The sequence below is a fragment of the Ornithodoros turicata genome, chromosome 5, assembly GCF_037126465.1.
Source record: "Ornithodoros turicata isolate Travis chromosome 5, ASM3712646v1, whole genome shotgun sequence".
Lineage (NCBI taxonomy): Eukaryota > Metazoa > Arthropoda > Arachnida > Ixodida > Argasidae > Ornithodoros > Ornithodoros turicata.
In genome coordinates, this window is record NC_088205.1 from 25,948,905 (window position 1) to 25,973,954 (window position 25,050).

Consider the following 25,050-nt stretch of genomic DNA (forward strand, 5'->3'; position numbering starts at 1 on the left):
TGGTCGCCGGACGAAACACTTCCCATATATCTCTCCCTCGGCTTATGTACCTCGATTTCCGAAGTGGGAACGTATTTTTTAGGCACAAACTTTGAAGAGTTTTTCGCTTCTTGACCTAGATTTGTGAACGGAAGGAGCGCAGTCGTCCAGGTCATTACCACATGAATTGGTGTGAAGGGTGCACACCTGTATTACCCAGTGTCCTACTCTCAATGACAAAAGATAAGAAAATGAACTTTGTCTTGTGGCATGACATGCCAACGGCTGTCATTTCAAGTCGAACATGGCAATGGATGCATTCCGAGGATCTAGGATGCAAGATCGATGCAAGAGATTGGCAATGACCGTAGGTGACAAACGTGATATCTGCCGTTGGAAACGGGTTCACCTTTCGGCAAGCATGACTGCCATGTTTCCATGGATTCAGTCGCAGTGCTCAAAACGTTTGTGAACTGCACATTACAGCTGGATCAATGTGGAACCGTCTGCAGAATGCGATTACTTCGACGATAGGAGACAACTAATGCAGCACGTTTGTCACACGTTTCACCGGTCGCCGGGAGAATTCTGCTTGCTATACGCGAGCAAACGCTTTCACGGTGATCGTTATACCAGAGTCTTGTTTACATGTACTTCAATGGGTCAGCTGACGGGAACCAGCAATTTGATCCTAATATCAGAATTATCGTCATATCAAAGATCGTAATAAACGGGCTCAACTGTATTTGAGAAAATATTGCTATTTCGAAATCATCAACAACAATGATTGCGGAAAACAGACCCCAAAATATTTCCCAAGCTTCTAGACGGCTCCGTTAAATAGCCTGCAGGTAGTGCTAGATGTTTTGCTACCCATCTATTGCTGGAACCATGTGTAGATGAAAATGCTGTGTTACTGTAGCCCACAGAAAAAGAAGTGATTTTACATTTACTTTTTAAGCACTGCTCTTTACATAGCTTCATAACCAATAATTGCATGGGTTGAATGTGGTGGTAAAGGGTGATCCATCTTGCAGAAACTTTTTACTAGCTCTATGCCTTTTAAGATATGAGGGGCCAAGATTCTACCAAAAATGTGCACACTTAGTATGTTTTCAGCCAACTTATACATATATGTAACAGCACTGAAACTAGGGTTTTAGTTGCAAGTTCTCTCCCCTCTCCCCCCAATTCCTGCATTAAGACAATCAACAATGCCTTACATGGCATATACTAACTCTTTTTAAAAATTCTTTTTTGTGAACACACTAGAACATTGAAGTATTGAAGAACAATTGAAGTATTTTTCAAGTCATTGGGCCAGTTGTAATGGTCTCGCATCAGTTCATGTAAAGTGATGACTCTCCATTGTCTGTAGTGTTCTGTATTTTTCAACTCCCATTTGTATATGTATAGTTTATTTGGTGTGTTATTTGTGTAGTCATTGTCAAATTAATAATGTTGATCCCAGTCCTGTAATAGCCGTAGGTAAAGACTGACAGTATAAATTAATTCTATAAATCATTAATTAATTAATTATTAATAATATTCATAATACACTCAAACTTCTTTATAGCGAACACCTTTTTAACGAAAATACCACTACAGCAAATTTTTTTGTGGTCCCGCTGGAGCCTATAGGTCCTATAATGGACATCCTTTTTAATGAAAATACCTTTACTGCAAATTTTTTTTGCTGTCCCCTGAGTTTCGTTGTAAAGGAGTTTGACTGTATTAATTAATATAATAATAATTAATATTAAACAAACAAACAAACTCCACTGGAATCTCTCAAGCTGATCCTTACACCTAGATATCCCAATGTAATACCTGTGCAAGAAGATAGACAAGCTTTGGGCTCTGATCTCGCCTTGGGACAAAGTAACAGACCGGTGCAACGTTATGACGTGTGCACGCATCCAACAATGCTGCAAAGATGCGTGTGCTTCCACGGTAGGCATGCTCATCAGGGTAAATGAAGTTTCCACGTGCGACGTGCTGGTAAGGCTTGAAGCAGTGAAGAGGCTTGAATCCCATCAGATGCATTCCTGAGAATCAGGGAACAATTAACTTTATGCACTGGTACCACACACCTACTATATTCCCCAAGTTGAAGGGACAATCTGGAGCTGGTGACTCCTTCTGAGATTAGAGTTGGGCTCGATGGTTAGCTACGTGGAAGTGCCAAATATGAAATTTCATCCTGAAGGGCACATTCACATCCGCTCTCAGTCTTACCGCGACTTAAAGGGGCACTAGGGCCCTATTCTCGTCAAAGTAATCAACCATGATTGCTTTGTGTCTCGCCTGTCATTGGTCGTCATGCCTTGGTTGTCACGCCTTCTTCACATGACGACCAATGACAGGCAAAGACACAAAGTAACCAAGGCCGATTACTTTGACGAGAATAGGGCCCCAGAAGTGGAAAAATTTCTCATCATGGAATGAAAGTGGAATGGACTGTTGCTTTAAGTCATGTAACACAGGCTCAGGGTGTCTACCAAATTGTGTCCTTCAAATTCCCTGACTTTGCAATGTTTTCATTGACTATTTCGAGCGAATTCCTTGACCAAATCTAAAGGGAATTTGGTGCCTGCTCCTAAGTTTTGATACAGATCACTTATTGAATTAAAGCAAACACAATACAAATATACATAGATGTTTCTCCAATTTTTTTCCTACAGTTGGAGGACCTCGTACTGTGCCTCATTTGTGACCCTTGTCTTTCATTGCTCGATGCCACTTACAACTGAGGCTGCCCTACTTTTGTGCTTCTGAGCCTGTCATTTTGGTGAGCTATGGTAGAACCTCTTTATAGTAAACTGGCTGGGGCTTGTGGATAACTTTACTATATCAAGTGTAGCTTTCAAAGAGTCATAAATGGAGCAGGACAAGTCATTCAGAGATTTATTACACTGCTATGCACAAAAAGGAACTCTGCAGTGTTAGAAAAATGCCACTATTCTTCACCAAAACAGAATTTGCAAAATTGCAAATTTGTCGGTGATCTGCTTACACGTCAGTTCGTTCCTGTCCACCAGTTACAGCAACATCATCTTTTGAAGCAGTGTCAACACTTTGCGTCTTGTGCCACAGTCCGGCATGTCCCAAACTTCACATCACACACGTCACGTTGCCAAATCGAGAACTGGGAAACGCATGCTGGGCGTGCAAAATCAGGCAGAAACAAGGCAGCTACCTCGCCTATGCAGCTACCCACTACACATTTCCGCCTCACATTCAGTGGATGGACCGGTATAGACATTGTTGGCTGGTTCCTTAAAAAAAAAAGCGGCAAGCAACATCCCCAGCATCAGCGTCATGACAAGATGGCAGGATCCGACATACGGAAACACACATCCTGGGTGTTCGTTCTTTACTATAAGCAGCATCCTAGAATTTTCCTGTTTACTATATCGGAAAAATAAACCATTGGGTCTATAGAAATTCAGTCGGGCCCACAGTTTTCTTTTACTATAAGCAGAGTTTTACTACAAGCAGAGTTACTATAATGAGGTTCCACTGTATTCCTTGCGGCAACGGTGCTGTGGCATGGCCACTCAACCACATTGATCGGCACTCAAGATTTGCAGCGTATCGTCATGCCACATGACCGCTCTTTTCCCTGACTTCAGCTGCTTCTTGGCAAATTCCACGACTTTTCCAGTTGCATAAAAATTCCCCGGTAATTCCAGGTTTTCCAGGTTGGTAGATACCCTAGCTCTGAAATTGTCTTTTCAAAATACGAAGACAAGAGCACTGTAGCACACTACATGTTGGTCATCATTATCAATGACCACAAGCGTTATCGATGAACACTATGTCATGTGCATAATCTGCTCAGATGCATGGCCACCTGAAACAACACTGTATCCAATCACAGTACATTCCATCTTGCACGAGTAGACTACATATCACACCTAGAATACTGCACGCCTTAAGGCTGCAGACAGTGCCAACCTCAAAGATTGACTTGGAAGAAAGTGGAACCTACAGTAGAACCATGTTAATTCAAACTCAGATAATTCAAACCATTTTCAGATTTTTGGCTCGGCCCGCTATGTTTTTAATCTACGTTAAACCTGCTTAATTTGAACCTCGCCTTCCGTTGATTCACACTTTTTACTCCCCCTCCCCCAACGTTTGATGCGCTCTTCGGTGCTGGCACTACCACCCCCGCCGTCACCGGAGAGCCAAACCCTTCTGACTCTATAAGCCGGCACTGCCACTGCATGGGCAAGTCAATTCTGTGTGAGGGGGAGAGCCAAGAGCAGAGTGTGCCTAAGAAGCAAGCGACGCCAATGCAAGAACACCGGTTCTGATAATTCAAACAAAAATCTGTGGTACCCTTCAAGTTTGAATTAACGAGGTTCTACTGTATTTCAATTTGGGTGAGCATTATTAAGGGCTCAATGACACATTTTCTCCTCAGTGTTTTATGGATTAAAAATGCCTCAAACAGTTCCAGGGCGTGGTACCGCAATTTCCGGAACATAAAGTGTGTGTTAAGCATAGTCCGCAGTATCGCATCCATGTGCGAACCGACAGACGGTCGTTGTCCCAGCAACTGCGCAACAGGTGAATTGGAAACCCATGCGTCTGTTACACATAGATGCTGGGTATGCCACAATATAACAGGTTTCAAAATCTCAGACCTCAAAATCCACAATACAAAAATCACAAATCACGTCTTAAATTCGAATATCCGTGCCACAACGAGGTCAGGGAAGAGGTGGGAGCGGGAGACTGGATCGGGCACATAGTGCGGCGTGAGCGATACCATGTGTTATGGTTGTCAGTGACAGCAGCGTTCATTCACTGTCACAAGGTCATCACTCTGCTGCATTTGAACACAAAGTTAGCTTTCACCACCGGATGCGGCGACAATTTAGTGGCGGTTTCAGTATCGGAAGCAAATGTTAGATGATGACTGAAGCAAAGGGGGGAGATCAAGAATTGCGCCAGCACAGTGGATTTTGGACTCTTGGTGCGATGTGCACGACAATGTTGGCGTGTGCGCTTTTGAAAAGTATAGGCCTAATGCTTTGGATGGAACAGAGGACAATGAGCTGTGGGCAGATAGCAACGAAGAAAACAGCCGTGAAGAAAGCGGTGATTAATAAATGTTATTGCGCCTTATTTCCAACTGTTATATACTGTCTCTCAACGTCTGTTCACTTTTTTCTAAAGTCACGTACTCTGAACTTGGGGGTCACCTTAGATTCCAGGAATTCACCTTCAATTTGAGAAAGTACGGTACTTTATAAGTAGCAATTTTCGCCCAGACTTATTTTTCGCGAAATTCGCGAACGCCCTTTTTTTCGCGAATTTAAAGCGACAGTCCGAACCTCCGGAGAGTATTCGGATTGCAACTCCATTCGATTGTGCTCCACACGTATATCATCCATGTAAAGTAGAAAGGGTGAAAGCTTCCCCGTTTTAGAGAAAATGAATTAAATCCTACGGTTAACCTATATCCGGTTTCGGTTTCTCCGTGCCGTCACTGTTGTTCCGGACGTCATAATTGTGCAAGACGACACTACAACACTCAGCGCTTGTTTGAGGTGCAAAAGGAGATTTTCAGGTGAGACTTGACCCAGTTGGGATTGGCGATTTGTTTAATATCGTATGTTATTCCTAACTATGTAGCTTGTAACATTTTCTATGCAGGTGTTGGAGCTGTAACTCAGAGAGACGCGCCTGACAAATGTTGATGCTGTGTAGGCCAAATCTGTGACGAGAACGAGGTCGAAACTTAACAACACTTACTTGTCTTTTCAAAAGGCACTGGTACTGCACCGAGCTTTTATCCAGGACGGTGAATACTGGCTACCCCCAACTGTTTTAGGGGTTCGGTCACAGCAAACCCGAAAAATGACACGCACTGTGTGTTTTCATTCTCGCTCTCACGATGCACTAAGGAACACCTATGCTTCATCGCTCAACATACACCGTCACGTATGCAGTAACCAGTCACTGTTAATAAAACGCAGGAATGTCATGCGTACTGAAAGTACAGAAACCAAGAACAGCGACCCACAAAGAACACACAGCCCGCCGAGAGGAGCCGAGCAGACGCCGCAAAGGTCGGAAGAGAACGCTCCTGGCGTCACGACTGTCGAAGTGCGGCTTTCAGTCGGGGGCAAAAGATGCAAGTTGAAAATTGCATTACAAATTCTCGGAGCCGAATATAAACGAAATATTTTGCACGGTGGCTCGGAAAGATTTAAGGAATCATCTGATGAGACGTATTTACTTCACATCTGGGGTCCAGACTGTCCCTTTAAAGCCCCGCGAAATATTCGAAGCAACAACAGAAAATACGAGAAAGAACCAAGGCCCAGGACGCGGATAAATCTTATTTACGTGGTTTATTGCGCCCTTATAGTACTATACTTTCAGTTCTGCATTTGACTTCAGGACTGTAGTTGCCACGTTTCTTCTGGTTGTGCCGATCAGCGAGTTCGCGAGACATGTTCGTTGGCAGCAGAAAAAAATTGTCGCATACCGTATGGAGGACGGCACTCAGATACCACCCGAGGGATGACCCCCCATCGTAGTACTCTGAGTCCGAAGGGGCTAAAAGGGATGAAGTGGGTTATTGTACAGGGTTGTTGTCCTTCTAGTTCAAGGTTTTAGTTCAAGTTAGTTCAAGGTAGAAATTCCCAGACTCCTAGTGCAGGGGCGACGCGCTGCGGTACCGCGAATTTAAGGTTCCACGAATAATTGCCTGATCCTGGCTCCTCGCAAATTATTGAGCCCGCGAATTTAACCACTTGTACAGTATATGCCTGATTTTGGTGTACCAGCCATTCCTGCATGGTATATGGTGGTTTGCGTTCGAGTCATAGTTTGTGAAGTTGAAACTGAACGAGGATGACAGTAAATCAATGGCAGGGTACAAGTTGCTCGGACACACAGTCTTCCACAGCGGACATTAAATACGGTTTGCAGAGATTTTTGTGCTGCTCGTACCACAGTTCTCTTGCGACAGAGAGCCATAAATTATTACTGTAACAATTCATCTCAGCGTTATGCTTCCTCGTTTTCAGTGCACTAGCACAGACTGGCCGAGCTTGTGCTCGGCTGTGCAAGTATGATTTTCTGCTGGTGCATATTATCTGCAGTGTGCATTATTTGCCAGATATTACACCACATGTGCGATGGCTACTGCCAATATAAAAGCACGTTATTTGTAATGAACGTGTCGCAGATTTCACCAGATACTGAGGGTTTTCTCTCAGATCTTCATGTCAACAAGCTGCACAAAAGCAATGTAGCTGTCCAGGCATATTTTTATTCACGATGTATTAATGTTCGCGAATTTTGTGACCACTAAAAATCGTGAAAAATTGTACTCGCGAACACAGCTTGACGTTTATCCCATGAAAGGAAACAACCCTCGAATCGCGAAATTACCGTAAATACTCGCGAATAACCTGACAAGTGCGGAAATGCGCGATTCACAAAAATTAATACATCGCAAATAAAAATACGTTTACAGCATTCACTTCACATATTTTTCCAATATCTCACGTGCCTTAATCTGCCTGCAAGCCTAAAAGCTGGCTTTGCAGGCAATCCTATCCATCTTTGATGATAATATAACAAGCCCAATCCAATCCAATAAGCACTACAATTACATGGTTTCCAGCTAGTATAGGTCCCATCGCTTTACCAACTCTAGACAGCTCTACTGAGCTTGCATGGAAGCTTTCATTCTCATGGGAAGACATCATATTGCTTTAACATTCTGACAACACCCCCTCAAAAACTGCTATCCTGTGCACTGCTGACGAGGTCTCAATAAGCTGAAACAGCTGTTCACTTACAATATGGCAACGTTTCATCTATATAACCTCATTCCTCGGAATATACAGGGTGTTTCACCCAATGTGAACAAAAAATTTAATCGTCTGAACATTACAGGGTTAATGCTATTTATCTCTTAGGAGATTCTGCCATCACTTCTGATCACTTTTTTTCATCTGCAAGAAATTGAAATTCCCCAATTGATCTCCAAAATTTGCAAAGTCAACCTCGCATTATCTCTGAAGAGAGTATGAGGTGGTTGAACTCGGGCAAAAAGGGACACTGAGCTTCCCAGGTCTTGGATGGGTAGTGACGATAGTAACCCTTCTCTGCAGTGCCATTGTTCTTGACCGAGGGCGACATGGTACCCATGAGCCAGCCTAGGGTCAGGGACGGGTTCAATTGTGTCTAAGACACAATAAACGACTTGTACTCAACTCAAAAGACTGAGGCGCATGTCATCTTTGGGTGCGTGTTATAGTACATTGAACTTTTCTGAATTCCCGTTAATTTTAGGGGGTGCATGTTATACGCAGGAAAATACAGTATAGCTCTCTTAATTCTCCAAATACGTCTTACAGAAGTGTAGCACTGTTGACATAAATGTGGCACACAACGGTGACATCAGTTTGAGATGCCACTACTTGTAATTCTTGTTTAGAAGGCAGAACGTTTGAAGCAACGCTGCAAAATTGCATCCAGAATTTGAACGCCTTTCTGATGTCCACAATGTCATCCTGAAACAACAAAGTCCTGACCAGGGGGAACTTATTTATACATCAAGCAGTGCAACACTTCCTCCTCTTCTTTTACCTTGTCAAACATCCTGCAAATAGTGTGAGAGAGAGGGCAATTTGGCCCCTACACCAGTTCTCTCACTACTTACAGACCCGCATCTGATTTAATCCCTTTAAACCTTTCTCCATCAAAACAGCGCAAACAGGTTCTGCCCACAGCATCAAAAATTGCAAATGTACCTTGTGGTGCCAAGACCTTCATCTCTTTGAGTTCTGGAGGATTGAAGTAGATCTTCTTCCCAGCTATTTCTTGGTACTTTGAGATGTTGGAAGGCATGACAATCTCTCCATTGTCCTAAAGAAGGTGTGGAGCAGACAGAAATATCAAAGGACCCTCTGGCATTTCAATTGTTATTCGCTTCTTTACAACCTTGTAATCCACAGAATGGATCAGGGTGCTACACTAGAGTCAGTGAGAGCAGCATGTCCAGACTGCATGTGATGAGGCATAAGAGCATTTTTGATGGGAAGCATATCCTTGAGCCTGAGGAGGGAGCACAAGTAACAAAGCACACACAACCAGAAGGGACAACCAGCTCGCTTGTACACTTATATTTTGTTCAAGCATTTGTGGCTTCCAGTGAAGCACTTCAATTGTCCACAACCCTCAGTTCTTCAGTTTGCAAAAGAGTCGGGACTCCGAACCACATATTTGGAAGGTGAAATTTCAAGGAAAAATCCCAAATAGGTGCTGACAAATTTTTGGCTTTCCAGTTTTGGCATATTCGTCGGATATATGCTCGACATGGCGGAGTGGCCACGCATGTTGACTTGAATGTTCAGCCCCAGAAGAATTGTAATGAAGGTGCCCGAATGCGAGTTTTGCTACATTTTCAAAGAATGCAGGCTATAGACTAGCCAGTATAACAAAGCGTCCTTCTTCGGTGAAAAATTTGCTTTTTCACGAAGTGGGATTTGCAAATCCATGGGATTCCACGGGCAAAGGAAAACAAGCAAAAAAAAAGGTGCAGCATTCTCCCAAGATTGCATACCGACTCATCTGGCGCGCTTTTCCAGCCTTTTGTAACTTTTCAGTGCACAAAGAAAACAAGACTCGACTCTGTCAATCTCTCTCTGGACATTGCTGTCGTTAAATTTCCTTTCGTCGTGGCACATTCAGCCATTTAAGTTCCAGCATTATCAGTAGCGTCTGGCATTGAAGTCGCAACTGAGCGGGTTTAACCCACGAAAATGCTGCAGATTGACTGAAATCCTTGCACAATTTTGTAAGACACTGAAATTTCTGAGAGAAACAGCACGTTCTGCGAGACATGGCCAATTCCACGAAATTTTGTGGAAAGTTAGGGGCTCTAAACATGGCTATACCATTCCAATGAGCAGAGAATAGCAAAATGATTTATTCACCAAAACACACAAGTTAATATAGCCCATGAGCACCCACAAAAACCATGTGAAGAACGTTTTGAGAAAAGGCATGAAAGCAAAAGTTTTTACAATTAGAGAAGTGCTCTCAATTCTTTCTTCTGGGCACTGTGTAAGTCAGCCTTCGGTTTCGGTTCATGTCATCGTCCTTTACGCTGGTGACATGATGGTGGACTAGGGTTGACCGCTCTCTCACACTGCTTTTGTAGAAATTTTTCCTTTCGTGCCTTTATTCAAATTGTGCTGTTTGTCAGTGCTAGTGGGCTATATTAAACTGTGTGTTTTCGTGAATGAATTTTTCATTTTGCTGGTTCGGGCTGTCATCTGTGTTGTCCATCTATGTTGTCCACCAGATGGCCCTTTGTCTATGCCATCATCTCCAATCAACAGAGGCACTATAGCACTCCCCGTCAAACAGGACAGAGTAACAAGAAAGCGAAACTGCTCCAAGTGAAACCTGTAGGTTTCAACGAGAAAGGTCAGGCATCAGCTTTTTTGTCTAATTCCCAGACAGAATGGAAAAGGTTGTGGCACACCAGAAGGTATATACCAGCAGAAGCCTTCCAGTGGGGGTGCAGTCCCAACTGTATGTCTTGCAAAGTGATAAGTAGAGCACCGATTTTTCATGCAAATGCTTTTTTTCTTTGATATACGTATCGAATATATCATAGTATACGATAGTTTCGTATGTGAAACCATTATTTGTCTTAGTTTGGGACCGATCAGAGGGTTCTATTGTGCATATAAATGTATGTTTTAAGCATGTTGTGGCATTATTTCGCATGAACGTGCATGAATAGTGCCTATTTTGCCATATTTTCAGGTGAGAGAGCTTACTTCTTTTTTCATGGGTGGTTTTGCTGGTTTCTGGATGGGGTTGGGTCGTCTTTCGCGAGAATTCTGCTCAGAATCATATATTTTTGATGGTTCGGTGCACTGTTAAAAGAAAAGGTATATAAGAGGTTTTAAAAGGGTATAAATGAGGTCGAAAGTACCAAAATACCATATTTATACCTCACCACCACCGTTTACATGAGCAAGATCCAGGATTTTTCTGGGGGTGGGGTCAGGTGTAGGATATCGTGCTAATGGAACCATAAGATGGGGCATGAATGAAGTGACAGCAAGACAGGCACTGAGAAAAACTGTTTTTTTAATGTTTCAAAGAGTATGCAATATTACGTAAATTGTACAATATGTCGCGTTCCAATCGCACGAAGAATACTAGCCACTTGCTTAAAGGTGGCAGAGCCAAAGTTTCGCACTTGCAAACACAAGTGATTATTTATAATAAAACACACAGTCATGAAGCGCTGTACAATCTTGTCGGCATTGATTTCCATATTCCTGTGGATCGTCATCAGCAGGAGGCTTGTTAGTCTCTCATCGAACATTCTCGTCCTCAGAAACATCATCGTACAACACAACACAGAGAAGCTTCTCTCTGCTTCCAGGCTTATAAATGGGAGGGTGCAGCCAACCTGTAAAAGTGACTTTACATTGGGAAAAATATCGCCATCAACACCTCTCAGCGTTTTCGAAATGTTCCACGCTTTTTCAGCTCAATGCTTGTCAGAACGAACCGCCTTCCACTCCCTTAACTCCATTCCAAGTGATGTTGGAGAAGGCAGGTCAACTTCCCAACACATCACATCTTTCTGTAAACTCTGCAGATCCGAGACGACAATTAGTACAGGCATCAAGCCCAGTAGTGCTGTCCCAACTGTCCTTTGTCTTGGGAACAGCCTACCATTTCTTGGATCACATGGTCCAGGAACAGAATTGCCGGTTTCACCACGCAGTGCTCCTGGGGTGTTGATGATGGAGCATTCTGGTGATTTCCTCACACCTGCACGATGCTTGGTCTCATTATCGTAGCCCCACAGACACCGCAATGTCGGAAGCCATCTGGTGCCGCTGGCGAAAATGTTCATCAATGTCACGTCGCACTTCTTGCAGACGTTCTACCACACTGTCAACAATACCGAAGGTGTCAGCAATGTCTCTGTCCCTCTTCTAGAGTTTCACGACCACTTGTTGTATCGGTTCCAAAACATTCCGCATTGCCGCAGAACTTACAATCGTGTCAGATGATCGTAGACAGCAAGACAAGACTGAAGCCTCTGCCCTGTCATTATCAAAACCCTACTGTTCGCAGTCTTGTGGTCCTCCTCCAGAGGACATCGCGTCTAGACAATAAACGTTGATTTGGTAGCGCTCATAAGACGTCTCCAACCAGGTGTGGTGCTCCACCCACTTTGTCTTGCATGGACCCGTTAGTTTAGTCTTTTCCTTTTCACTTCACTGCCCGATTGACCAGTTATAGACTTCAAGAACAACTTTCTTTTTGGAGAGAGGTCGAAAATAGTACACAAAACTTGCTTTTGAAATGGGTTGCGACTGTAAAAAACTCTAATATCTGCTTTTGTGACATTTGAAATGCCCAAGTGAACGCCGATCCACAAGCAGCAGAAGCTCAATTCTCATCACCTTGCATGTGAGCACACCTTTGAGGTGCTCTCTTCCCATTGTATTTCTCTCTTGAGGCTTCTCAGCATGTGCGTCAGCACGCTCCAATCGAACAAGTTGGATCAGATTACGAACTGATGCCAGGCGTGCACAGAGAGGAGTAAAAGCGTGGTTACGCCGTTGACGGGCAACAAAGGCGTGAGACTTTCAAGGAGTAGACACTTTTGTTTCCCATAACCCTAGGCAAGTCACAGGAGTCGAAAAAATTTGGACATTAGGTTTGTTTTAGCACTGACCACGTCATAAATCGAGGGGGGCAGGGGGGTAAGGACATCCAGATCCCCCACCCACCCAAATCTGCCCCCGACCACCTATACCTCGTTTAAACCACGTGCAAGGTACAGATCATAAAGGTCATACCTTCCACGACTAGTGAAAGTATAATTAGGGACTTCTGTATTAGGGTTATAAATTCATTCATTCGTTATTTTGAATACCTGGGTGATTTCACATCGGGGCAGACAGGTTGGTCCGGGTCACACCTTCGATTTGTCCAGAAAAAACATATATTGTAGCCGAATGTCTGTGTAGCCAAATGACGCAAAAATTAAGCCCGTATCTTGTTTGGTTACGATTTTAAAAACCACTAAAGCTGACAATGTGCGCTCCCGTTTGTGCGTCACTGCGTTTTTTGCCATGTTCAAAGCGTTGTCGTTCCGGAATTTTTCAAGGAACAGGACTGAATCTCTGTCGTGGAATGTAGTACAGCACCCGGTACCCTACGGCTACAAACTTTGACGGCTCCGGATGTAACCGTTAATTCTTTAAAAAATCGCAAACTTTGCAAAGAGTGTGACATTTGCTCGAATTCGTCGCTCAATTTCTTAGGCAGTTTTACGAGTTGAGGAGTGAAATTTACGTCATCGTACTCGGCAAGGCAAGCTCTTTGGATGGGTGCAAGTCTCACTTTTCTGTGTTGAATAGTTCTTGTTGTACAGGCGCTGTTGTAGAAGACACTCACTGACAAAATGCAACAAGTTTAGACCCTCGGTACCCAAAAACACCAGCTTTAATTTCGACCAAATTTCTTGCAGTGCTAGATGAATGTGTCGTCATTAACCGCCAATAATCAAATTTTGTCTCAAAAGACCGGCCGAAGAAGCGCACTCATTTACACTAACTCCCCTTCGTGGCACCTTGCAGCCTAGTCCTTCAAGCCAAATGAAAGGATTAAAAGTTCACTTCCTCTTTGGATACCTCATTTTGTTGCTTCCACGACGGCTGAGATAAAGGAGGAGTCCTGACAAGTACAAGAGGCTATGGGATTACCTTCCTGGGTGGCAAAAGTTAATGCTCTTTGGCGGTGTTTGCTTTATAATTGCTTTGTTGCGCCATCGGTGCCCAAGGTGACAATAAATTTGTGACGTACTCACGAGTGGACATGCCAAGTGTTTTTTTTCACGCATAATTATTTTTCGCGTTTTTCGCGCATTCCTCCAAAATCGCGAGTTTAAGTTCCCGCGGATAACTCTGGCCACATGAGGGCGAAAATTGTGCGGAGCTCGACGCTCTACCGTGACTACCTTGACCCTTTCTACTCTATGCAGCATAGGTAGTTTAAGCAAAGCCGTAGAAGGTTATTTTATTCCATCACGCAAGATGTAAAGAAAATGAATATTGATCACGCTTTTGTTACTCCTACAAACGCATTGCACTGTATATATCACTATACCACGAAGTCGCAACATGCCTTTCCCTACCCTCTCAAAACCAGCTTGTATGATAGTAGGACATCTCAACCGAACTGTTCAGAGCCCTGAGTGATAATGAATGAGAACTGCTAAAATGAACTGCATACCTGCCAACTTAGGAACATCCAAATTAGGGCGATTTCAAAAAGGGGGCGGAGAAAGCCGATGTTGGGTGGCTTTTATTTGCATATATAACAGGAGCACACTTCACCCCAGCAGGCTCATCGGGCAGAAGTTTTGCAGCAACAGACTTTGCCCTCTCCAAAAAACTATCTGGGTGTCAAGCTGTGACAAGGCTATGACACTTTCTCAAAAGAACGTGAGGACACAAAACTATGTCTCTGTTCTCTTTGTGAGGTACGCAAAGTCGAAACAGCTAGTGCAAAGGCACCTTTGTTGCCCGAAAACATGGAGGAAATGCCCGGAAACTAGAAGTGCTAGAACTAGAACCATGACCAGAACCCCTGAACTCCGTATCACAGAGGAAGCGGCAGCGATGCCGATGGCAATTGGGCTGGTATTGGATTGACGTTTTCGTCTATGTGCTCAGAGAAAAAGCAGGCGTTTCAGCTATAGAGAGGGAAACTGCATTTTCCGGGAGATTTGCTTCTCGGCCGTACAATCGTACAAACCGGTCCGATCCGAGAGTCTCCCGGATGAATCGGGAGATTTGGCAGGTATGGAATTGGCTGACATCCACACGGCCAGTACTATGGCCTTCTGCATGGTCCCTAAAGGCCATTGTACAGGGCTTTTTCCTCCAATGTCTGTGAGGAGAAGAAAGGATTTGACCTAGAACGCCGCCATTCCCGTGAACAACGGATGCCTTAGTACGTGCCAAAATAGGCCCGAGTAGTGACCGCGGCACTATTGGCAAGAGCAAAGCACTCCCGGAGACCTATGTCGCGAATTTAAGTTCTCGCGAATCACTCCTCAAACCAGATTTGTTCGAAAACGCGAAAATATTTTCCACGCGGAAAAAAACACTTCTACAGTATACACTTGGAGCTTCTGTAGAAGTAACTTCTCTCTGGTGGACACGTCTCCACCTTCACAATATATCGAGCATATAGCTCTGACCGGACGTTCTGTGCGAACTGTGGAGCTAGACACAAGAAGAAGATTCGTCTGCGCCAGAGACGACAGAAAGCTGTGGGAGAGTTGGATTTTGCATCCCTAAAGCTGCTTTTGACAGTCAATCAAGTGTCACAGGTAAGCGATGAGGAATGATCTGAAAAATTTGATTATGGCGGTTAATGACGACACATTCACCTAGCACTGCACGAAATTTCGTCGAAATTAAAGCTGGTGTTTTTGGATGCCGAGGGTCTAAACTTGTTGAATTTTTTCAGTGAGTGTCTTGTACAACAGCGCCTGTACGACAAGAACTATTCAACACAGAAAAGTGAGACCTGCACCAATCGAAAGAGCTTGCCTTGCCGAGTACGATGATGTAAATTTCATTGCTCAACTAGTAAAACTGCCCAAGAAATTGAGCGACGAATTCGAGAAAATGTTGCACTCTTTGCAAAGTTTGCGATTTTTTTAAGAATTAACGGTTACATCCGGAGCCGTCAAAGTTTGTAGCCGTAGGGTACTGGGTGCTGTACTACATTCCATGACAGACATTCAGTCCTGTTCCTTGAAAAATTCCGGAACGACAACGCTTTGAACAGTGCAAAAAACGCAGTGACGCACAAACAGGGAGCGCACATTGTCAGCTTTAGTGGTTTTTAAAATGGTAACCAAACAAGATATGGGCTTAATTTTTGCGTCCAACGGCCCAGCACGTGCTGTCCGCCCAGGAGTCGTGCGACAGCGCTGTAAAGCGAGCTTCACCTAAAGCACGCATGCGTTAGGTGAAGCCGACTTGCGGACTTGATGACGGCGGTGCCTCTGTCAGTGTACTTACAGTGACGAAATGTCGCTTCGGGAAATAGAATCTGATGTTATCAGGCAGAGCTGGAAACGCGTTAGGAAAGCATCGACAAATTTTTCCAGCCTACTAGAGCTTAGTAAAGTCTATTTTGAAGCGAAATTCGTTTTTTCGGACTGCTCGATTATTCGGACTCTTGCGCGATCCCGGCCGAGTCCGAAAAATCGGACCGCGACTGTAGTACTTCAAATGGTACGAGCCCTGGGACAAGCCGTTTATACCCAAAAAGGTATATTTTTCTAACAGTGTGGGGTGAGGTGTTGTGCTCAGCCCCGTTCCCTGGCTGCACCATCCTTCAATGTGTGCAAGGCGGAAGGGCTGTACTTCACCTTCGCCACTTTACTGTTACGAAGATGGGCGGCGTTTGCATTTTAATCTGCATGTTGCAGTGCTGAACGCAAAGCCATGACAAAACAAGCCTGAACATGGCTAACACAAAAAACATGAACATACACAACGAAGCTCAAAGTTGAGCTTCGTTGTGTATGTTTGTGTGTTTCATCTTGCCCATGCTCAGGTCTACTTCGTCACGGGTTTCATCCAACAGATAGCCTGCTGCTCTTGCCACAGAGGAGGGAGTTTGCGTTTGCAGGCTATACACGTGTGTGACCACTACAACGTTAAGACAAAATAAGAAAGTGCTCTGAAAAAGAATGGCTGCAATATGCTGCATTATATAACAATATGCAAACCTCTTGCTTACCATGGCATAAGTGAAACGTTTCTTCTTGAGCTCCTCGTTAGTGGCCTTCGCGAGTGGCACTGATGGTGGACGATATGTTAATCCTACCAGATTATACAGAGATATCCCAAATTTCATGTCTCCTCCCAAATGAAACTCCAGAGCAGCAACTCTTCTCTTCTTATGGTCTTTCATCTGAGTCCTGCCACCAGCAACAAGAAAGACATTGCCCACACAGTGTCAAAACATATATTGGTTGATAGAAGTTTCATTTCTACAGAGCACTTCTAGGAAAATCATGGGACACAATTTCACGTAATCTATGAGAACAACATGCCTCGTCAGAAGCTCATCAAGCTTGGAGGCCGCATCTGGAAGGTTGTCTCCGTACATCTCGTCGTCCTCCAGGGAGACTATGTCCTGAAAATCGAACATGATTCCCGTTTAATTCTCTGCAAACTCGTAGATGCCGGCTCATTTATAACTTACTGTAGATGTACATGTTACATGTACATCTCAGTACATGTACATGTCAGTGGTACAGCAATTCTTTTCTGTGTTGACATCTGTACCCAAGAATTTCAAGGCACCTCGGCCTGTGCCCAGTTATGACCAGTGCAGGGTTAGCCCTCCCGTGGGCATGAAAAATGTCCCTATGCCATTCCCATACACAAACTCAAGCACAATGTCACTGGCTCACACTTGGCTGCGAGGCTGTTTCAAATATTATGGTCCTGTTATTAGTTGCATACAGTACCGGTTTAACCTTTCACTTGTGATCGATTGATTGCTCAGAAGAAGTTACATTCAGGTAGTGCGTGGCTGGGTGTCAAATGCATGTCTCCTCATGAATCCATGAAATGTACATTTTAAACAGGCTTCCTAGAGACGTTAAATTATGGGTAGAGGTGAGCACGGATAAGATCCGCACATGTAAGCGCTGCGACTGTATCTGCAACCGCTGTAGTCATCCACACGGATATTGAGTATATCCACACATCCTCGCTTATGGGATTTACAGGAAAGAAATTTCCATAACAAAAAACGTTATGTTACAAACGTATTTACTTTTCAGCATACATACTTTCTCACGAATGGTATGTCATCCACAGTAGCAAATAATAGCAGATAAAGGCACAACAATGCAGGGGACGACACATTGCACACCATTTTGGATTCACGGCATGATCTCAATTATGGCTCCCCCTAGGGGACGTCGGCAGAGAGACTAATGTCTATTTTGCAGATAAATCATGGACATCCATGGGCACCGAAGTGGCATGCGGTTTTATCTGCATATTGTCTGCATGGAGCTGCAGATACAATCACACATGTGCACCTCCATCTATGGTCGCCTGCTCTAAAAAAATTATGGAGCACAAACTGAAAGTTTTCAGCACTTTCTCCAAACATCAGAATAAAATTTATATTGCCAAAACGTAAAAAATTAAAAGCTGACGAGTAAGTGAACAATGTTGAGCCCATTAGATGCAGCCACGGTTTCTTGAGTTGTGGTAGCACTGAAGAGAACATAATAAGAAACTCCTATGCTCGAGGTGTTAGGCGACAAAGTGTTATTATTAAAACAAATTATTAAAAATAGGTGACACAACACAAAAACTTGCATCCTACTGGGAGACATCCATAAAAGCTGTTCCCATACAGTATGGTAGCCTGCATTCATGTCACGCATTGCATTAATTAAGCTAATCTTAATTGAACTTGAAAATTAGTCAGCAAAGGTATCACTTTTGAACATGAATTCAGATGCACAACATGTACCCATCACACAGCATGTTAATCCAATCAAAATAACAAGGTTTTTCAACAGATTTCTACAAACATTTGATATCTGAAAATCATTCACTTGCCAATCATGCTCACTGAAATTTCGGCGTTGCTGAACTCTTAGCTCTGCCCAGAACATCCTCAATCCTGTTCAAGAAGGAAACGAAGCACACTGTACTCATACATTTTGTCCATATCAACGTGTCTGCTGTTAGCCACCAGTAATGACGGGTCGCTTGATGAGGCCCTCGATTGGAATAAATCTCTGTGTCGCCCTCTCCACTTCACCTCGAGAGAGTTGGAGCAAGCAGCCCCACAAACACAAATTTCAGTGCACTTCTACAAGTGACAAATTTTCAAGTGTCAAATTTTTGTAAAAATCCTATCAGACATCCCATGACTTTGATTGGTATTGTGTAACCATGGGCTTCCAAATTCGTGAATAAAAATACTGCCTTTACTTTACCTCTAAAATACAGGCAGGAAAAATACTGCCTTTACTTCACTAATTTAACAGAGGCATGGCCGAGTGGGCTAAGGCATCAACTTGGTGGTGGTAGCCAAGGTCGTAGTAAAGGCTGGGAGGTGGTGGGTTCGAATCCTACTACCGGCTGTGCTGTCTGAGGTTTTCCCTGGGTTTTCCGTAGACTTTCCAGACGAATGTCAAGACAGTTCCCCCTGAAGTCAGCCCAGGATGCATACTAACCCCCTGTCCCCCACTCCTTCCTGCTGTCCTCTCTCCGTCTGTCCACATCTGAACGCAACAATTGCTTCGCGGCGCTCACACGCAATAAAAAATAAAACAACTTGTCTAATTTTGAAGCTTAATTAACAACGTTAACACACATGCAAATGCAAATGTGGGATACAAATGCAAACTACCATAGAGTATGGGAAAAACATTCATGAGCGTCACACAAAAGGATGCAAATTTTTATGTCATGCAGCCCATTTTTAAGAATTATGTACCGCCTTTCTGCCAGGCACCCTGTATGATGTGACTGGCAGGCATTAGTTACTTAATTTGTACACGTCTGCATGGCAGTACTTCACCGCAGATATGTAGTGCTCCAGTACATACCCACAAGCTGTCTCCATTACCATGTTTTTTGGTAATAACTATTTCTTTGGCATGACTAAACCGTTTGTTTACTAACTCCAGATACTTTGAAACTGTACGCTGCCACTCCACTGCAGTAGGCTTAACTGTTTATCGTTTAGTGTCTAGATGGACCTGCAGCCATTTAAAAAACAACAAAAAACATGTTGATTGTAAAGGTAGGTAGTTCTAATGAATTTCTGTTCAGGTAGTGCTCGCGTGACTGATAGCAACATTCCTTACCTTGTAAAGCTTGTCTACTTGAAATGTTCCTCCCGGCGGTTTCACATGAATCAAGTCTATGCGTATTCCTGCCTCTGCCATGTCCTGGGCTTTAGTCTTAGCTTGCTGGTCCAAGTGTGATGAACCACCATGTGGGTCATCAGTGTTTGTGAACAGTAGTACTCTTTGATCACTGAACTTGCTTTCAGAGTAAAAGAAATAGCAGCCAGAATAAGATACGAAACAAACCTGCTTTTTTTCAGCATTAAAGGAGCAGTCTAGAGGCCCACAACTTTGTTTCTGTTTTTGGTCAGTATGGAATGTTAGGCGGCCGAAAACAGTTTTCCCACAATTAGTGCAACCATAGCAAATTGGGACGCCTGCAGTAGCTCCCCGAACCTCCCGTGTGCGAAACACCCTCCTTCGCCTTCACGATAGGCACACGTGATGAGCGCCACCACGCGCATCACTATGTGACGCAAGGGGTGAGGACGCTCCTCAGTGGACCTGGGATCACATGATCGAGGTGAGCAACATATGCAGGCCGGAGCGTCTGCTACCGCTTCGGAGACGTCATGCGTTCTCCGGCTACGTCATGTCCTAAACGGAGGGTTTGAAGGCTGTCCACGACACAACCACGATTTTTTGGGACCGCAGACACCACGGGAAGAACGAGTGGTGCAGCCCGAAATTAACTGTGCTTGTACAGCGAAAACCCCGTGCTCCCCGACAGTGTGCAGCCTGTCTGAGCGTTTTCACCGCGCAGTTGGTTCCGTGGCTAACAGGTGGCACCACAATACCGACACCATCGTTTGCTTAATGCTACTGTGAATGTAATTTGCTGTGCTACTGTGTGGTCTGTAGTTGGAGTGCTCAGGCCCGTCACCGCGGCAGCGATTTTCCAAATTAATTGCACCGCGGTGAAACAGCTTTGGACAGAAATATTTTGTGGGAATGATTTTCCGCTTTCCGCACACACCGCTTTAAAAGATGATAGCAGTTTTTGGCCATGTTAGATACCACTTTAATGCTCCTTTAAGGTCTGGTGTAAATGTGAAACTTACTGTTTCCTAAAGAGCATAGAACAGGCCCATAGAGCGTCACTGAGAGAAAAGCTATCATGGCCATATTCTGACTTGAACTTTGCTTTTCCCTCTGTGAAAGGAAATGTACCTACAGTGATTGAAATTTGGATAGCTACTACACAATACCTTTAATAAGATTTTCCACTTTGTTGATAGCATCAGCACCTGGGCACTCCATATCTTGGAAAACCGTAATGTGCTGGAAACTCCCGGCATTCTCACTTTTTTTCTGTGGACAAAAAGAAAAAAGAAGTCAGTGTGAGAAATGCGGATAAATATAAAATTCAAAGTAAGGAGGTTTGTATTCACCGTTCCAAAGAACACGATTCCAACTCGGTCCCTGGGACTGCTTATAATTTTATTCATCATGGTACACCTTGCCGCCTGCACAAAGAGTTGGTGGTATTGATAAATTTGGGCATCAATCGTGTCCCCCAGTTGATGTCCCTTCAGTCGAGCCCCTATGTTGACACCAAACTGCGTGTTTTTAGTAGACGTCCGCATAGTTTGGGGGTATGTTATTTTCGAATTCAACTTTAAAATGATTAAATATTGCTCATTTTGGCTAATTAGCGACATACTTCAGAAGACTTTCGTACAAGTGCAATTTTCTGACTTTAGGATTCGTTATTTGGAGAATGTCAGAGTATACTGTTACTGTCACGCTTTAATCTGGAAAGGTAACACGATCAAGTTCTTGGAACTTGTGAGAAATATTATCTGCGAGTATTTCCTTTCATATTCCTTAAGATTTAATATTTTGTACTCACTTTCACGCAATGGAAAAAAAGAACACCATCATCCATGTCCACAAACATAGTTTCAGAAGCATCTATCAGGAATATCACACCGTCGACGCCTGCTTTATAATCCTGCAAATGAGTGAGAAGTGTCAACACACAGACGTACGGATACACGCTATTTTCTACACAACGTACTCTAACTGAAGTATACTCATCGTTATCACTCTCATCGCCTTCAGCATTTCTCCACTCTGGATCCATGCTGTTACGGTTTAGACTCTCCGCGAGCAGTACAAACAGTGGTACAAGTGAGGCACCGGTGTTGACGAAGTCTGAAACTGAACGCGGAAGATATCACAAGTGACCACAACGTAGCGTGCGCTACTACATCAAGATGAACAATGCTGTCTAAAGTGAAACGTTACAATATAATATTACTGGTCACCTAAACACGCACGTCAAATCCGAACACAAAAATGCGCCCAATTTTCGCTTCGCTTGTATCTATCACGTGGTGTTTGTTGTATCTGGTTGCCAGACATGTGAAGTGAAATCAGTATGTATGTGACGGGTGACCACGACTGCGACGGAAGCGTCTTCGGAAGCGTGCAGAGGGACAAACCCTGTTGCGCAAAAGAAAGTGCCTGAATATCTGATTTTCTTTTTGATTCCGTATTATCATTGCGAAGCAACTGCGGCTATGACAGCAGTGTAAACGTGAACAGATGGAGAGGGGGCAGAAGCGTAGAAGTGGAAGAGGGGCATGTGCCTCGTGCCGAACCGACGTGGAACCTTAGACATCAAAGAACACCATAGAAATTATCAGTTTGTTTGGGTGCGCAATGAGCGTGTCCTCGCAAGGGGTGCCGATGACACCTCCTAAACTGCACAGATTTCGATCCATCACCCAGCCAGTGCGAGTGCGCCTAATCCAGATTCATGCTGTGTCCATCTCTCTCTCTCTCTCTTCAATTTTTCCAGTTGCTGTGGAGAAGGGTTAATGTGTATCCTGACCACCTCGCTTGACCAGCTCCTGACGATTGAGTCATGAGTTCAGGTTGTCTATTCAGTTAATGATGTGGAACTATTGTGCACCATCAAGGTTGACCTACCCCGTTGTCTGAAGGTGTGTGACGAAATGATTTTTTATTCCCTGTCAGCGCCGGAAAGCAGCCGTGGTCATGAGCGAAATATACAGACGTGGACAGATGGAGAGAGGACAGCAGGGCTGGAGAGGAGGACGGGGGGAGGGGGGGCAGTGTGCGTCCTGGGCCGACATCAAGGGTAACTGCGCCGTCATTCGTCTGGAAAGTCTGCAGTAAATCCTAGGGAAAACCTCAGACAGCACAGCCGGTTGTAGGATTCGAACCCTCCCAGTCTTCAGCACGACCTTGGCCATGGGCGCCGGAAGGTAGAGGCAGGGAGGGGGGGCGCCCCCTGACCAAAAGCTAGGAGGGCGACGCCCCCCCCCCGCCCCCCACATACACACACTTTTCGCAGGTGCCGCAAGGCCCCTGGGCGACAACACGGAAATGAGCCGAGAGTTTACAAGTTTACATAATCCAGAGCTGCGGTTATCGCATTACCTACGACTTCTCTGGGTTATGTAGCAGTCAAATTACACTTTTACAAGTGCTGAAAAGAAGAAAAAATCTTTGTTATATGGCGCCTCTGCTGCAGTGGTATTTTTCACAATTTTGATCGAGGTTACCATTACCGACTGATATTGAGAGTACGCTGGGGCTGCAAAAGTCATCAGAGCCAGATCTTGAAAGCAAATACATCGTGTGTGATTTGGATCACCCTGGGGGACCAGGTACGACAAACAGAATAAGACTAATCAAGATCCAAAGAAGCATGTTGCTTTCTTCAAAAAAAAAAAAAAAAAAAAAAAAACATCTGCCCTTTTTGTGGAAACACTATTTCCACAATCCTTTCTGATAAATGTTGATGTCATTCCATTCCTCCGACCACTACCATGTGTCTTTCGGCGCACGTTAAAGAACCCTCAGGTGGGCAAAGACAATCCACAGACCGACCATTGGCGTCGCTCATGATCAGAGTTGTCTCGCGATGTAAAGCCACGAATTATTACTACTATGTGTCGTTCATATTCCATTACTAAACCGTTCCCACCATTCTATTCCTATTTGCGATGCAGACGGGGTGATTCTGGAATAATTTCACTACAGCAATGCCTATCCTGCAGCCCTATAGTTTCGTTCGATTCGAACTGACAGACACAGCACCTAGCGACTGTTGCGTGAAGGAGAGAATTCAGAGTTTTGGCGCCTGAAAACTGACATAATCAAGAAGACCTGGATGTGACCAGTACTATACGAGAAGTCACGGCTTCGAAACGTGAAAGGGCGTGAAGGGAAGTGCGAAGTGGAAGTCCTGTAAACGACGAGAGCGGGCTGCAAGGCAGGAGTGGGCACAATACTTCAAAAAATTACCTTCGATACCGATACTCGATACCTTCAATAATTGTATTTCCGATACTAATGCAAGATATAGAACCGAAATTGATTTTCGATACAGACACTGGGTACTGTATCGTCGATACTTCGATACATCACTGAAATCCCGAATATAATAAAGCTGGTGTTATGGTCAGCGAAGTTTACATCAATGAAATCACAATATAATAAAGCTGGTAATATGATTAGGGAAGTAAAAAAAATTCTCCGTTATTTCTGGAACCTTTAGTTCACACTTTCTGAAAGGGCTTAAACGTATCCGACCGCAGGGACCATGAAAGGATATTTGACAAGCCCACGATAATTTTTAATCTGTTACCCTGTACTAAAACATTCACTCTGTGAAATATGAAGTTGAAAATCGTTCAAATAGCGAAGATATCCTATATTAACCACGGGCGTGAACGGCAGCTGCTACGGCACGCCTCCGAGGCGAACTGGCCGATTTCAGGAAAAAAGATCCAAAGGGAAAAAAGATCCATACGGAAAGAAGATCTACTAGTGGATCTTCTTTCCCTATGGATCTTTTTGCCGCATGGATCTTCTTTCTCGCTTGCATCTTCTTTCCTTATGGATGTTTCTTCCGTATGGATCTTTATTCCCTCTGTCACGTGACCACGTTGGAACTTCTTTGTGTTGCACAGTTGCAGTTCATATTGCGACATGGCTCCTTGCGTACATGTTTTCCTCCTAAGAAGTAATGTAGTACCTATCCACGGCATGGTTTGCATTCACCCCTGCCTCCAGCCAACCCAGCGAATCAGCTACGAGCTCTTCAAGCCCTCATCACATTTTTAACAGCAACAGGGCTCCTGCGTGAGCTC

At 44.1% G+C, this 25,050-nt stretch overlaps 1 protein-coding gene across 4 annotated transcripts in view; it reads right to left on the bottom strand.

The window, feature by feature from the left end:
* The window catches only part of LOC135394244 (ATP-dependent DNA helicase 2 subunit 1-like), a 34,469-nt gene extending 12,171 nt beyond the window's left edge, over window positions 1-22,298 (bottom strand). For 2 of the 4 annotated variants that reach the window (XM_064624894.1, XM_064624892.1), the window contains exons 1-12: window positions 22,192-22,298; window positions 21,942-22,084; window positions 21,774-21,875; window positions 21,313-21,387; window positions 21,130-21,232; window positions 20,983-21,073; window positions 19,940-20,120; window positions 17,147-17,229; window positions 16,831-17,011; window positions 10,809-10,907; window positions 8,769-8,883; window positions 1,810-2,027 (exon numbers count right to left, since the gene is read on the bottom strand). In XM_064624894.1, coding sequence (XP_064480964.1) covers window positions 1,810-2,027; window positions 8,769-8,883; window positions 10,809-10,907; window positions 16,831-17,011; window positions 17,147-17,229; window positions 19,940-20,120; window positions 20,983-21,073; window positions 21,130-21,232; window positions 21,313-21,387; window positions 21,774-21,875; window positions 21,942-22,007 — 1,314 coding nt within the window. In that variant the 5' untranslated portion in view covers window positions 22,008-22,084; window positions 22,192-22,298. The remainder of the gene's footprint in view (window positions 1-1,809; window positions 2,028-8,768; window positions 8,884-10,808; window positions 10,908-16,830; window positions 17,012-17,146; window positions 17,230-19,939; window positions 20,121-20,982; window positions 21,074-21,129; window positions 21,233-21,312; window positions 21,388-21,773; window positions 21,876-21,941; window positions 22,085-22,191) is intronic. The other 2 variants (XM_064624893.1, XM_064624895.1) reach the window with 2 other exon arrangements.
* Between the last annotated feature and the right edge of the window lie 2,752 nt (window positions 22,299-25,050).